The 12,840-nt window shown below is 40.9% G+C and overlaps 1 protein-coding gene across 1 annotated transcript in view; it reads right to left on the reverse strand.

The window, feature by feature from the left end:
• Positions 1–10,558, reverse strand: part of LOC133131086 (protein unc-13 homolog C-like) — a 126,400-nt gene extending 115,842 nt beyond the window's left edge. The window contains exons 1-3 of the mRNA XM_061246214.1: positions 7,462–10,558; positions 1,767–1,789; positions 1,044–1,105 (exon numbers count right to left, since the gene is read on the reverse strand). Coding sequence (XP_061102198.1) covers positions 1,044–1,105; positions 1,767–1,789; positions 7,462–10,555 — 3,179 coding nt within the window. The 5' untranslated portion in view covers positions 10,556–10,558. The remainder of the gene's footprint in view (positions 1–1,043; positions 1,106–1,766; positions 1,790–7,461) is intronic.
• Positions 10,559–12,840: the final 2,282 nt, after the last annotated feature.

The raw sequence follows: 12,840 nt of genomic DNA on the forward strand, positions 1-12,840 counted from the left end.
TGGATTTTGGCACTGCTTCAGAAGTATCTTCAGAAAGTCACTGAAATGCGAGATTTTTCTAATCGCAAACTGTAGCTCTGTAAGCATTCTACCATCTAGGTTAATGCAGCTTGGAGGCGAAAATAAGCTTCAGTGATTATACTTTTACAAAAAGGTGAAAAAGCAGCTAATTCTTGGCACATATTCTTTGCCTCTTGCTGTATAAATAACATTGACATTGATAATACTGTATTTTTTATGATGTTTATAATTCCATCTCTGCAAGCAATCAAGCCAGAACACATTTCTATCAGAGCAGCTTGTTAACTACTCAATGCTGGCAGGTTACACTATCAATAGAAGGAAACACCATAAAATCTAACACCGATTACTTCAAATGTGCTTTTTACAATGTTGCATTTACATTAACTGTAATGGGGTCAAACAAAAAAGGAAAGAAAAAAGACATATCAATAAACCCCACAGGCAAAAGGCAACATGTCTATAACCTGACTTGGGCCACCGCATATGCTGCGTATGTTCACTGAATGTGCGCTAAATATTTATGAGAAAATTCTTCCAAAGCCATAATTCCAAATTCTATGGAGTCTCTCTCAGATGAGGATAACTGAAGAGGTTGTCTAGCTAAACTAGGCAGTAGAGAAAAAAGAAAACTTTGCCTGCTGAAATTAAACTGAATTAATTTGCTAGTGTGCTCCTTGATTGGTTTTCCCTAGCTTCAAGCACGAATTTCAAAATATATTTTATTGTAACTTAGGGATTTTATACTGTTCCTGCGAAATGCTTTAAAAAGAAAAACAGAGCAATATGATGATGAAATAATGATGAGTGTCACATTAGCCTTTGATGTTGCTCCACATTTCCACTCGCGTCTACTCTACATTGAGCAATTTTATCAAATGACTGCTTGTATTTCTGAAATTACATCTATTATTTTTTTTACATATTAAATTTACATACCATAAATGGATCTGATAATCGTTAGCCCTTCATGAAGATAGAACCCCCTGCTGTGCTGATTGTTCACAATCTGTTCCACTCACCCCCCAGCAGTTTGAATCCCCAGTTTCGACGGATCCAGGACATCGCTGCCTACAAGCCGCCCCTGCACACAAGAGACAGTGTAGATGTTACCTTTGAGTCTTATCGCATGTCATAGTGTCAGAGGGAATACAGCCCCTCTAATGTTACTTCACATACAATACATATCAAATAAACGGGTATTTAGAGTGGTGCACTTCATCCGGAGGGCAGTTCAGGTACGGGGTAAAAAGAACATAACTGGGATTAACATAATTTTTGATTGCCTGCACACTGCACTAAATATCCAGGAAAATTACAAAGGGGAAACAATATCAGTTACGAATTCATGTCTGAGTAATTGAGCAATGACTTTATTAAGTTTGAAGAGCCAGCTCACACTGCTCTGAGCAGCATTTTTATCATTCATAATGCTTAATGCTTTTGAGCGAACTTGGCACCATCACAAGTAAAATGCACCACTGTGACAGAATGTCCTTGATTCTGGAGAACCGTCTACAAATGCAAAGTTGCTTCATCAAAAGAAAACAAAGCAACAATGTTAAAATAAACAAATGATTAACACAGAAAACCTAGAAAACACTATGAAGAAGCACTCCAGTTGCATGCAGAGTGAATGAAATGGTCATGAATACATCACATTGACAAGAAAAGGAAACAGAGAAAAGGAACACGGGCACAAAATAAATATATAATATGAAATATGAGGAACAGCAATTGAAAACCTGTGCATCCAAAGCAGTGCTATCTGGAAAAGAGAGCCAAGGACAGGAAGGTATAACATTAGAAAGATTCCTTTAAGGGGTAATTTGTGACAATACAACAATAAGAGTTCAGTGGGGTTTTTTTTTGGCAAAACAGCAGCATTGAAATTCACCCTTGCAAATGTAAAGGTGGCCGTAGGGATATCTGACTGGGAACAGTATTCATACTAATAATAATCATCTGGTATTGAATCATTCAAGCTTTACAAAAAACCCTGGAATAAATATGAAACTGTCAGCGGTGTTTTCTTCAGCAATTCTGTATTTTTTTCTGTGACAAAAACAGCAAGGCATTTTGTTTATACCATCTTGAAAAGGTTTTCATCTTTGATATCAACAAATTAATCATAGGCTCCCATCTAGATAATTCAGAAATGTCTACCAGCCAACGCATCAAGGAATTGTGAGAAGTGACTCATCGTTCATGCATGTTATGTATCACTGCTCCTGATTCTTAACCTTAGCTAAATTCAAATAAATTACATATTGTCTGCAGTTAACAAATGAAAAACCTTGCACCGATGAGCACCGATCAATTAGTGGTAATTGGTGAAGATGTCCTGTTGCCTGCATAGAAACCCCAGAATCTGCTATTTATTTGTAATTACTATATTTGAAATAAAACTAAATCCAGAACAAGTGAAATAGAATATTATAGACAAAACTGCTACTGTTTATTAGACAGCACAAGTCAATGAAGTACAACTAGCCTTATAGGGAATGCCAGGACCACTATGAAGTTGCCTGCACCGTACAGCTAAATCACTGCTGTCAATACAAACCAGATATGGATGGAACACTGCATAGATAACCATTTACTAGAGCACTCCCCTTATGTTGGCCCTCACAAGGTCTGATATTCTTGCCAGCAATAAAATTAAAATATTCTTGCCTAAAGCAATAATATTATTGGCAAAAAATATTTTTCTATTATTTTTGTATTTCTTGCATTGTGCTACCGGGAAATAGAATTCAAGAGAAAACATACCGTAACTGTAAATCATGCAGACTGAACCCTTTTTACTATGTATGTGAAAAAACTCAGATAACCTGTTGTACCTCTACAGTAAATTGATATCAAATGATTACCTTGTTATTGAGTAATACTTGTGTCACTTTTATAGCCAGCAGCACCGATGAATTCTTCACACATTAAGGTAGCTATTTTGCTGAACCGTTCGAGTATCATCATCCTTCTACTTATCAAGGTCTTGATTGAAGACTGTGATTAGTTAATTTGTTGATTCAAGTGTGGTGGTCTAAATATGCTTAAAGACCCACCAGGGAAGACTGTGGAATTCAATCACACACAAACATTACGGTTTTGGATTTAAAAAGATCATCATCAGGAGATGAGAAGAGATGGCAAAATGGCTAAATTGGACGAAACACAGAAAATATGTGTTGCCTTGTGCAAAATTACATTGGAGGAGTGCACATTTTCCAGCACTGCTTACAGTGTAAGCGTGGACAGCACAAGATTGATTCAAAACCACAGCTGCTGATTACAGATTGAAGAGAAAGAAAGAAAGTCACATAACTTGAACACCTCAATGTTCATAAACAGTCAGTTCATAGTATTGTAATTTAGAGACGATACCTAGATCTACAAGAAGATCAAATTCTCATGCGAAAACCATACAAGATTCTGTCTTGCAAATTGCATTTGTGCTGCAAACAAAACAACATGGACATCTCACATTCACTCCTCTATCTTTAATGACAAGTTCAGAATGAGGAATCTGGAGCAGTCATGTTCCTTCCCTCTGCATGGGACAGATACAGAGAGAAGATCTGAAGCTCAGCCCTTCTTCAGAACACATGGCAGCCTACTACTAGACTGCAATAAATATTCTAAACAAAGCTGACCTGGTTAAAAAAAGCCCCAGGGATGGAGGAATTAGCATCTGAATGCGGTAGCCTCTTGTAGCAAAGTGAAGATGGGGCTGGCAGGAAATGCAAGGGGCTCAGCTGCCAAGCGAAGAACGTGAACAGCATTGTTTTGAAGGTGTGCATAAATGCAATGCCCACATAGGTCCTGTCATTTTTCTACATTGCTGTGCTCTTGGACATTGGTTTATGTTGAAGATAAGAGTCCGGTGTAAAAACTACATTGACATGAAGTCATGTATGAACAAACATGTGCATTCATATAAAGATCATGCTGCTCACAATGAGCACTGACAAACTAATCTGGATTTTCCTGATAGTTGTAGTTTAGGATTGTGGTAATTTACAGACATATTAATACTGTATTGCACTTTGCAGCATTTTGAAATCCATCAGATTGGTTGGGAGGGTCGGGGGATTTCCTCTCCACATGACACATTACTTGACCTGGAGGATTACCCTGTACTTTTCGGTTCCTTAGTTTGGCACAAATTGGGGGAAACTTCTGCCCACTCGCGAGTATCAGGGAGCAGGTGCCAAATTCTGGGAGACTCCCAGACCTTCTGGGAGGGGTGGGATGCCTGTGCTCTTCGCAGTCGAGCCTGCTATCATGCACTAGCTACAAAAACTAGCTTGGGTCACTACCTAAGTGGATCTGATGACATAACCCATGTAAATTGCATACATTACAGTTATGTTAGGTAACCTGAGCCTGAGCAACCTGAGTTAGCTGACAAGCTAACTAGCCTCCTACTTCTTTCCCAGAAAGACAAAAGACAAGCTACTGATCTCACACATAGCCAAGAACAGCTCTGGGAAACCATGTCCTGATTAGGACACAGCCAGGCAGCCCAGGTTCTGAGTCACCCCAATTTAAACCTAGGCTCTCAAAAATTACATAACATGGCTCAGATAATGAAACCTGCAAATACAGTACCTGCCATCCCAGAACAAAAACTATGTTGAACGACACTTTATTAGGGCGGCCTGTAGCGTAGTGGTTAAGGTAAATGACTGGGACACGCAAGGTCGGTGGTTCCAATCCCGGTGTAGCCACAATAAGATCCGCACAGCCGTTGGGCCCTTGAGCAAGGCCCTTAACCCTGCATTGCTCCAGGGGAGGATTGTCTCCTGCTTAGTCTAATCAACTGTACATCGCTCTGGATAAGAGCGTCTGCCAAATGCCAATAATGTAATGTAATGTATTCGGTAGACCTGTACATCAGCTTGGTAATGCACATTTTTGTGGCTAAATGCATACAAGCATGTAGACATGGCCAAGAGGTTCAGCTGTTTTTCAGACCAAATGTCAGGATGGGGAAGAAATGTGATCTAAGTCACTTTGACCGTGGAATAATTGTTGGTGCTTGACAAGGTGGTTTGAGTGTCTCAGAAATAGCTGATCTCCTTGGATGTTCACGCACAACAGTCTCTAGAGTTTGCAGAGAATGGTGCGAAAAACAAACAAACATCCAGTGAGCAGCAGTTCTACGGGCAAAAACGCGTTGTTAATGAGAGAGGTCAGAGGAGAAGGGCCAGACTGTCAAAGCTGACAGGAAGGTGACAGTAACGCACAGTAAACCACACATTCTGAATACACAGCGCGTAAAACCTCTAAGTGGATATGCTACAGCAGCAGAAGACCAATAGGTCTAAAAAATAAGTCTTATAAATACCCAATAAAGTGCTCACTGAGTGCATATACCATATGTCAGGCTATGGGGCTATGGGACTGTATTTTGTGTTCAAGTGTCCAAATCTGGGGTAAGGAGCATTTCAATAAGGTGTAAGAGAGCCTCTTGGCTCTCCGATGACTGCAATTGAAAACCATAACAGAACAGTGTCCTCCTCCAAGCAGAGTATGTTGTTCCGCACAGCTGAGCCCATCACATCACACAGTGAAGCCCATTCCTCTGTCTCTCAGTCAATATCTGTCATGTGTATTGAGCAGAGAATGATTCTGCTGTTGCCACAGTTCTGTCGAGATATTGTTTCAATTGTTGCATGTTGCGCACATGATTTGTTATTTGACACCAGTACAACCCTGACGTGCAAAGGAAAACTATATCCGCCAAAACCTTGGTGAGAATCAATTCCATGAATTTCCTCATGTCATCATCCTGCTATAGAAGCCCAGATAATGCTTAGATAATGTTGTTATTTTGCATTTTTCTTGCTGTGCCTCAAAGTGAGTTTAACATTTAAAAAAGATAAGAAAAAAACCCCTGTAAATCTAAGATCCATGACAGAGCATATTAATTTACTATAACAAGGAATATGAGCTGTATAGGTCAACATGAAAATACCTTTTCCCAAAATGTCACCATTCACCCATAGACAACAACAAATCTAAATAGATGAAGCCTCAAAGGAATCAGCACACTATGCATACAGAAGACACATCATAGCCAGCTTTTGGAGGAAGTCATGTAGCCAGCACTGGGCGGAAGTACCACTGCCTACACTGAGAGGAAATAATCCAGTCATTGTTTATGCTTCTGAAACACTTGATTGATCATTAGGAGATTCAAAGATTTCTAAATAGGTACACAAACTATAACCAAACATGCTTCCAAACAAACAGTTTCTAAAAGTGACTGTGAAGTGGGTGTTGTAATAACCATAAATGATCACAGAGGGATGTATCCACTACACATCCACCAAATATCTATTTAAAGTAATGTAAATAACTATAATAACACGCATTTCAAGTTCTGGTTCAAGTTCAAACATAAGTTCTGTATTTAAATCAAAGTCAGGATTGTATGGGCGTGATCTGGACCGCCTCACCACCCCACCACCCTCCTCAACTCCTCCAAAAATGTCAACTGCTACATTGCAATGATATCAAACATGCTCAACTCGCATAATAAGGCAAAAAGAAAAATAATATATCCCTCTTTCAATTCAGTGATTAAAATGATGTACTTATTTGTGTTCCATTGAAGTGTCATGGACTGTTCTAGTTATCTATTTCTGAAAATACTTTCTGAAAGACTTGACAATGTGCTGAGAAGCCCGATTGTTATGGGAGAAAATGATTACATAATTTGTTTCTGCATATCTGCTCCACCATTTTAACAATTAAACCAATGTTCAAAATCAATTAAAATGCAAGCATGGCTCTCACCATTCAAAAGTTGCTTCTTCATGAAAAAGCATGAACAAGAACAATAAATAGAGAGAGAGAGAGAGAGAGAGAGAGAGAGAGAGAGAGAGATAAAGACTGGACTGCTATCAAATACTAACTGCCATCAAATATTATGTATTAAATACTTGACCCCGACCAATTCATCACCACACATAAACTCAAATATCAACTCCAATTAGACCAAGAGAAAACAAGACCTCTCCAGATGACAGCCTGTGTTAGCTGCCTCACTGGCTCTCCCTGGCACCACTGAAACAGAGTCTGGGGTTTCCAATCAGCTCAGGATATATTCGTGTGAGCGAACGTGTATTTCAGAATAAAAAAGAAACATGATGATTTTGTACTGTTTCTAAAGTCAAAGTGACAGATTAATATTGGCCCATCTGCTGCAGTGTCAATTAGGTCTTAATGATTAATCCTTAATCTTAATAGTCTACAGTAATAAGGGATCCTACTGGCATATTTCCCCTTCAATGCACTATTAAGTTATCATGTGCATTTTGTATATGCGTGTATACCATTTTTTTATATTGTTTCTTTTTCAAATAATTACAGTACAGCAGTACACTGAGCATTACAAAATAAAATCACATGTACAGTATGTGTTATATGTACCTCCAGCAAGAATCTGTTCCTCTAGCTCAGCCATTTGTTTCCTGTAAGCCCTCAGTGCTACTTCTTTGAAAGTTGGTCGTATTCTCTTTTTGGGTGGAGCTTCACCCGACGGTTCTGCCGCCACATTTAAATTTTCATCCTGTTTTTCGCTAATTTCCTCACTTTCCTCTGGTTCTTCAGTGTCCTCAATTTCTGCAGTATAGACCATTGACTCAAAATCTGGTGTTTCTTCTGTTGCTTCTGTTCTGTTGTCGTCATAGTCCTCGCTGTAGTCTTCTTCATACTGCTCGTCATAGCTACAGTCATATTCCAACACAATGTTTGCTTCCTGAGGTTCTTCGTCTTCTTGATACTGTTCCTTCTCAATCAGGTCCTCCGGAGACTGGTCCTCTTGGCACTGTACCTCCTGCTGGTCCTCTTCCTTGGGTTCGTTTGCATTTTTCTTGTTCTCAAGATTAGCGAGCACCTGCTCCATGACCTCCACGTAATTTGTCTCATTGTCCACGGGCTGTTCACCGGGCTCCTCTTCATCTGCCTTGAAAAAGAACGGCTCAGTGTACACATCCGAATCAATGGTTGTGCTGGAGTCATTCGCGGTGGACTGGGATAAAGTTCTGAAACGGCTCATGAACGACGAATTCCCTGGTTCTTCTGTAGCACTCTGAGAGCCTTTGGTCCAGACCACCTCCAATGCGGATTTGGCTCGTTGCAGAGTTGAACCAAACGTCGGGAAGCTGAAGGTTTTATCAGTGAGGTCAATGCTGAGTCGGCTGTGCCAGGATTTGGGAACCTCTTCGGATTTGTCAATGGGGAGCTCGCTCTGACTCCGATACATAGTGGTGGTCTTGTTCTGATTTTGATAAATGTGATTTATGTTGACTTCTGGGTAAGGGTCACTGTGTACGTCAGGTTGGCTCGCAGATTCGCTCTCCGCACCGGGACAAGTGGAAGGAGTGCTATCAAGGGTCATGTAACTCTCGCCTTCAAACTGCAAGTCCACCTCTTGGCATTTTGTAATATTTTCCGGGAAGCCAGGATTTACTGCGGGGTCAAAAGGGCTGCTGATCTCCAAGTTCTGCTCGGTTGAAGCATCCAGGCCTGAGTCAGCACCTTGCTCTAAATGGTGCCAGTCCTTCCAAGGTGAAAGGTCACCCTGTAAAGAGAGCTGAGAACCACTGTAGTGGCTCCTGTCGCCTGACGCACAGATTAGTCCATTGCTAACGCCACTGTCAACCGTTTCGGTGGTCTCTGCTTCATTTGGTTCCACAAAAGGTGGGTTTTCCTGGCTGAGGGTTTGGCTGGGTGGGCTTGCATACCAAGAGGTTGCCAAGTCCTCCTGCTTCCTCTGCCAGAGCTCCTGATCTGAGGATGACAGCAAGGAGCCGCCGTTAGCCCTGGTGAAGTACTGGCTCTCTGAGAAATCCTCAGAATAAGACTGGCACAGTTTTGAACAGTCCGACTCTGAGCGACTGAGTTTGGGTGTGGAGTAGTCACTCTGAGAAAGCCACACAGGAGTCAGGTCTGTGTAGTAAGGCTTTGTTTGCTTATCCTGGTCTTCGTATGCTGCTGACTGGAAGGTGTCTTCAGCATAATGCACGGAGCCAGAATACATGCCGCTATCAGTGGGCCGATCATGCCCATCGTGGGATTTTTTTTTGTCAGACTTGCCTTTGGCTGAGGCCTTAGTCACAACTGCATATTTATTTCTGTTCAAGTCCTCTAACTCTTTATCACTGTCCATGGAGTCCCAGTCATCAGTATCCGTTTTCTCTTTTGTCGAGACTTTAATGTCCATGCTTTCGTAAGTTTGCGATGAGGTCATCCCTTTGTCTTTCCTGTCTTTTGGTTCATGTACAAGACTATCGGTCGAGACCGATATGCCTGTGCCTTTGAGCTTGTAGCACTTTTTCAAAACTAAATCCCTGTCTTGGAAAGTGGAAAAGATAACAATGATGGGACGTGGCTTAGCATTGGGACATTCTCGTTGCTGCCCTAACCGATGGGCAAGTTCAATTTTTAGTGTCTTGTGTGCTTCGGTAAACCCCATTTTTTCCTTTAAAATTTGGTAAATAAGACAGTCCGTTTTCTCATGCTTTTCCTCAGGCACATTTATAAATCTCAGAGTGGCTTTGCTACCTTGGTGGTGGACCTGTTTGATGTAGTCGTGTATGTCTCGCGTTTCCCTCCGGGACTGCACAAAGCCAGAGCGCAACTGCTCAATCTCACTCTGCACCACCTCCACACTGCTGGAGATCTCATCAATGGAGTTCTTGAGGGCGTTGACATGCCCTCGCAGTTCGGTGAGCTCCGTCTCAATCTGGCTGATCCCTTGCAGCTCTTTGAAGATCATCTCCATGACGTCCTGAGTCTGGCTGATGCAACCCGTGGAGCTGGATCCAGGCTCCAGTGAGGTTACCTTCTGATGCCGTCCAGCCCTGTCCAGAGACTTGCTCCGGATACCCAGAGTCTTCCTCCAGTTGCTGACCTCTGAATCCGAAGAGACACATTCTTGACTTTTTTTCCATTTTCTTAGCTTTCGCAAAGCCCCCAGTCGGAGGGTCTGCAGACTGCTTCGTTCTACCCTTTCCCCCTCTGAGCTTCCGTCAGAGGCCGCCAGGCTGGTCAAGCTCTTCCTGTTCCGTCTTACTGGCATTGTGTGGGCTTTTTGTTCATCGAATCTATGGGCAAGTTTAACCTCACTCAGAGAGTCAGAGTAACTGCTGTCGATAGATAAGACCTCTTGGAGTTGACTCTCATTATTGTTAAATAAAACAGCGTTTTTCTGAAGTCCGTTAGCTATTGCTACGCGGTAACTGAACGTTGGGGAAAGTGATCCAGGATCGTTTTTGCCGTCGTCCTCCTCAAGGGATATGTTGCGAGCTGAGGAACATTTGGAGATTTTTTTCACTGTGGTTTTCAGAGCTGTGGAAAAAGTCGGATTCCGTGCCTGCGTCGTTTCCAGGGTAAAATTTGCTTCTTTTTTATTTTCGCTACTCTCTTTTTTCTTTGTGGGATTCGCCAATTTCTTTGTAAACATTCCTTTGCAAATCTTTACAATGTATGACGGGAGCCTCTTGAGGAGGGCAGAAACCATGGAGGGCAATGTTATGCAGATGCTTTCCAAATGTAGTAAAACTGGACTGACTTCAGCCGTGACAGAACATACAAGGAACACTTAAATGTTTTTTTAATGTTAACCCTGAGTGACAGGATGAATAAAGTTCAGTTGATTGTTTTTAAAGGTGATCATGCCGCACTACAAAAACTGTACATCCTAGTGGCAGCCCAGAAATACTGTAAAATCCAGTGACTCTCCTTGTGGCTAACCGCATTGCTCTACAAAGGAAAACCAATGATTACCTATTAAGTAAAGATTAAACACAGTTGCATATATGATAAATAAGTATATCAACACAGTAAATTCATGACTATTGAACACAACACTTATCTGCTCAGATCAGGTACTTAATTTATTCATTTCATCACAGATTGCCCACAGTTTATAAAGCTATACATCACAAAATCCATTGTTTTCAAGATGAACTGCCTCCACAACTGGAGGAATAGCACAATTATGCATGCAGAATATCTGTAGACAATTTAATTTGTGTTTGTGGATTTTTCTCTCTGAGACTTTTTGAGGAGGATGCAGGGCATTGACTCATGACGGATGCAGTGAATTGACTAATTGCATTTTAGCACACAGCAGAAGACTGCATGGTCAGAGTCTTCATTAGGAGTGCGCTCAGGCATTTGGATATACATGTATAGATTTATCAAAGTCAATAAACAGGAACCTCACCAAAATGCACCTTTTACGACTGGGGGCACAGCAATTATACTAATTGGCCTTATTCATATTAGTGATGAGCTGCTGAACATGGAACTGGGGAGGAACATCTCAATCTATATAAATAGAACTGAAAGTTTGTCTATTCAATCCAAATGACCAACAAGCCATTGATATAATTTAGATTTTTGAAATGATGGCAGGGAGGTACCATACCATTTTGAGCCATTGAAAACTGGATTACTAAATTGACATTAAAAAGCAATTCAATTATAGCTTGCTGTGAGGTCACTGAACTCCACTTCACTTCAAGACTTGCTGCTTTTCTGCATTTCTTTTCCAAAATGTAATTCAAATCATTCAGGGTTACTTGAAATCTTCAGTTAAAACCTGCATTAAATAGAAAAAGCAAACTTTATGATTTATTGTTTGTTTGTTTGTGTGTGTGTGGATGTATTCTGTACTGCTCTGTATGACAAACGGCTTAGTGACTGTAGTCTCTCATTGAAAATATTATGTTCTTTGGGTGTGCTATGCAATGGCAGAAGTATAAATCATTATTGGCTTTAAAGACAGCAAATATATGTACTTTGACTGAGATCATAAATAATGAGTGGTATCCATTTCTACGAATTTAGTCAATACAGTACAAAATAGTAGAAGTGTAACTACTCACTAATTGCCCACTATTCCTGGTATAATGTTACAGAACCACATCCTGTTACTGCAAATGCAACAAATAAGATTCATGACAATGGCAAGATCCTACAGTATATCTCATATAGAAATGACTGAATTTGACTACTCGTATGTTACTACTTTAGTAAAATATATAATTTATCAAGTGCCTATGTTCAGGTAGGTGCAGTCAAGTATTGACTGTAAAGGCATCCATGTTCATGCTGCATTGACATGAAGGCTAAATTCATACTGAATTTAGGGAAATTCTCTGAACCTACAATACTCAACACCTTACTTCCAGATGTAGAATGATGACATGAAGTCACCCGAGGGACATTTCACTATAATATCATTAGGCAGGCAGTGATGCAGTGGCATATGAAAATTGAGATGACATAAGTTTGTAGAATTAGTTCCTTACTGGAGTCAGATAAAACTGGGTGACGACCCCAATTCTAGTAAGCGCGTATTTCAAATGAGATTTGGCATTCTGGTCCAGCACCACCACCAAAACAGCCATGCACGTATTAGTAATGCTCTTAAATCTCTGAACCTTTTCATTAGCACCAATTTTGCCTGCTATTTTCCTCGAACTCGGGCCATTACGGTGCCTTTAGATCTAAGCAGCATGATTCATAATGCCTGACACTGGAAAAAATTGAGTTGATCAATCAAGGCAACCACTATGAAATAAACGCTGTGTGTACAGATGTTGTGTGTGTGTATATGTGCATGTGTATGTGGTGTGTGTGTGGGGAGGGTGCTGGGAGGGGTGGGGGGGGGGTTCATTGTAAACGGTTATTCAAGTGGGTGCCATGCTCTCACACTCAGGGGACTCAAAGCTCACCAAGGCGTCAAAGATCACCAACTCATGGTCAATGAATTCTAGTCTTTAATTCTAGCCTTTT

The sequence above is a fragment of the Conger conger genome, chromosome 6 (assembly GCF_963514075.1).
Source record: "Conger conger chromosome 6, fConCon1.1, whole genome shotgun sequence".
In the NCBI taxonomy this organism is placed as follows: domain Eukaryota; kingdom Metazoa; phylum Chordata; class Actinopteri; order Anguilliformes; family Congridae; genus Conger; species Conger conger.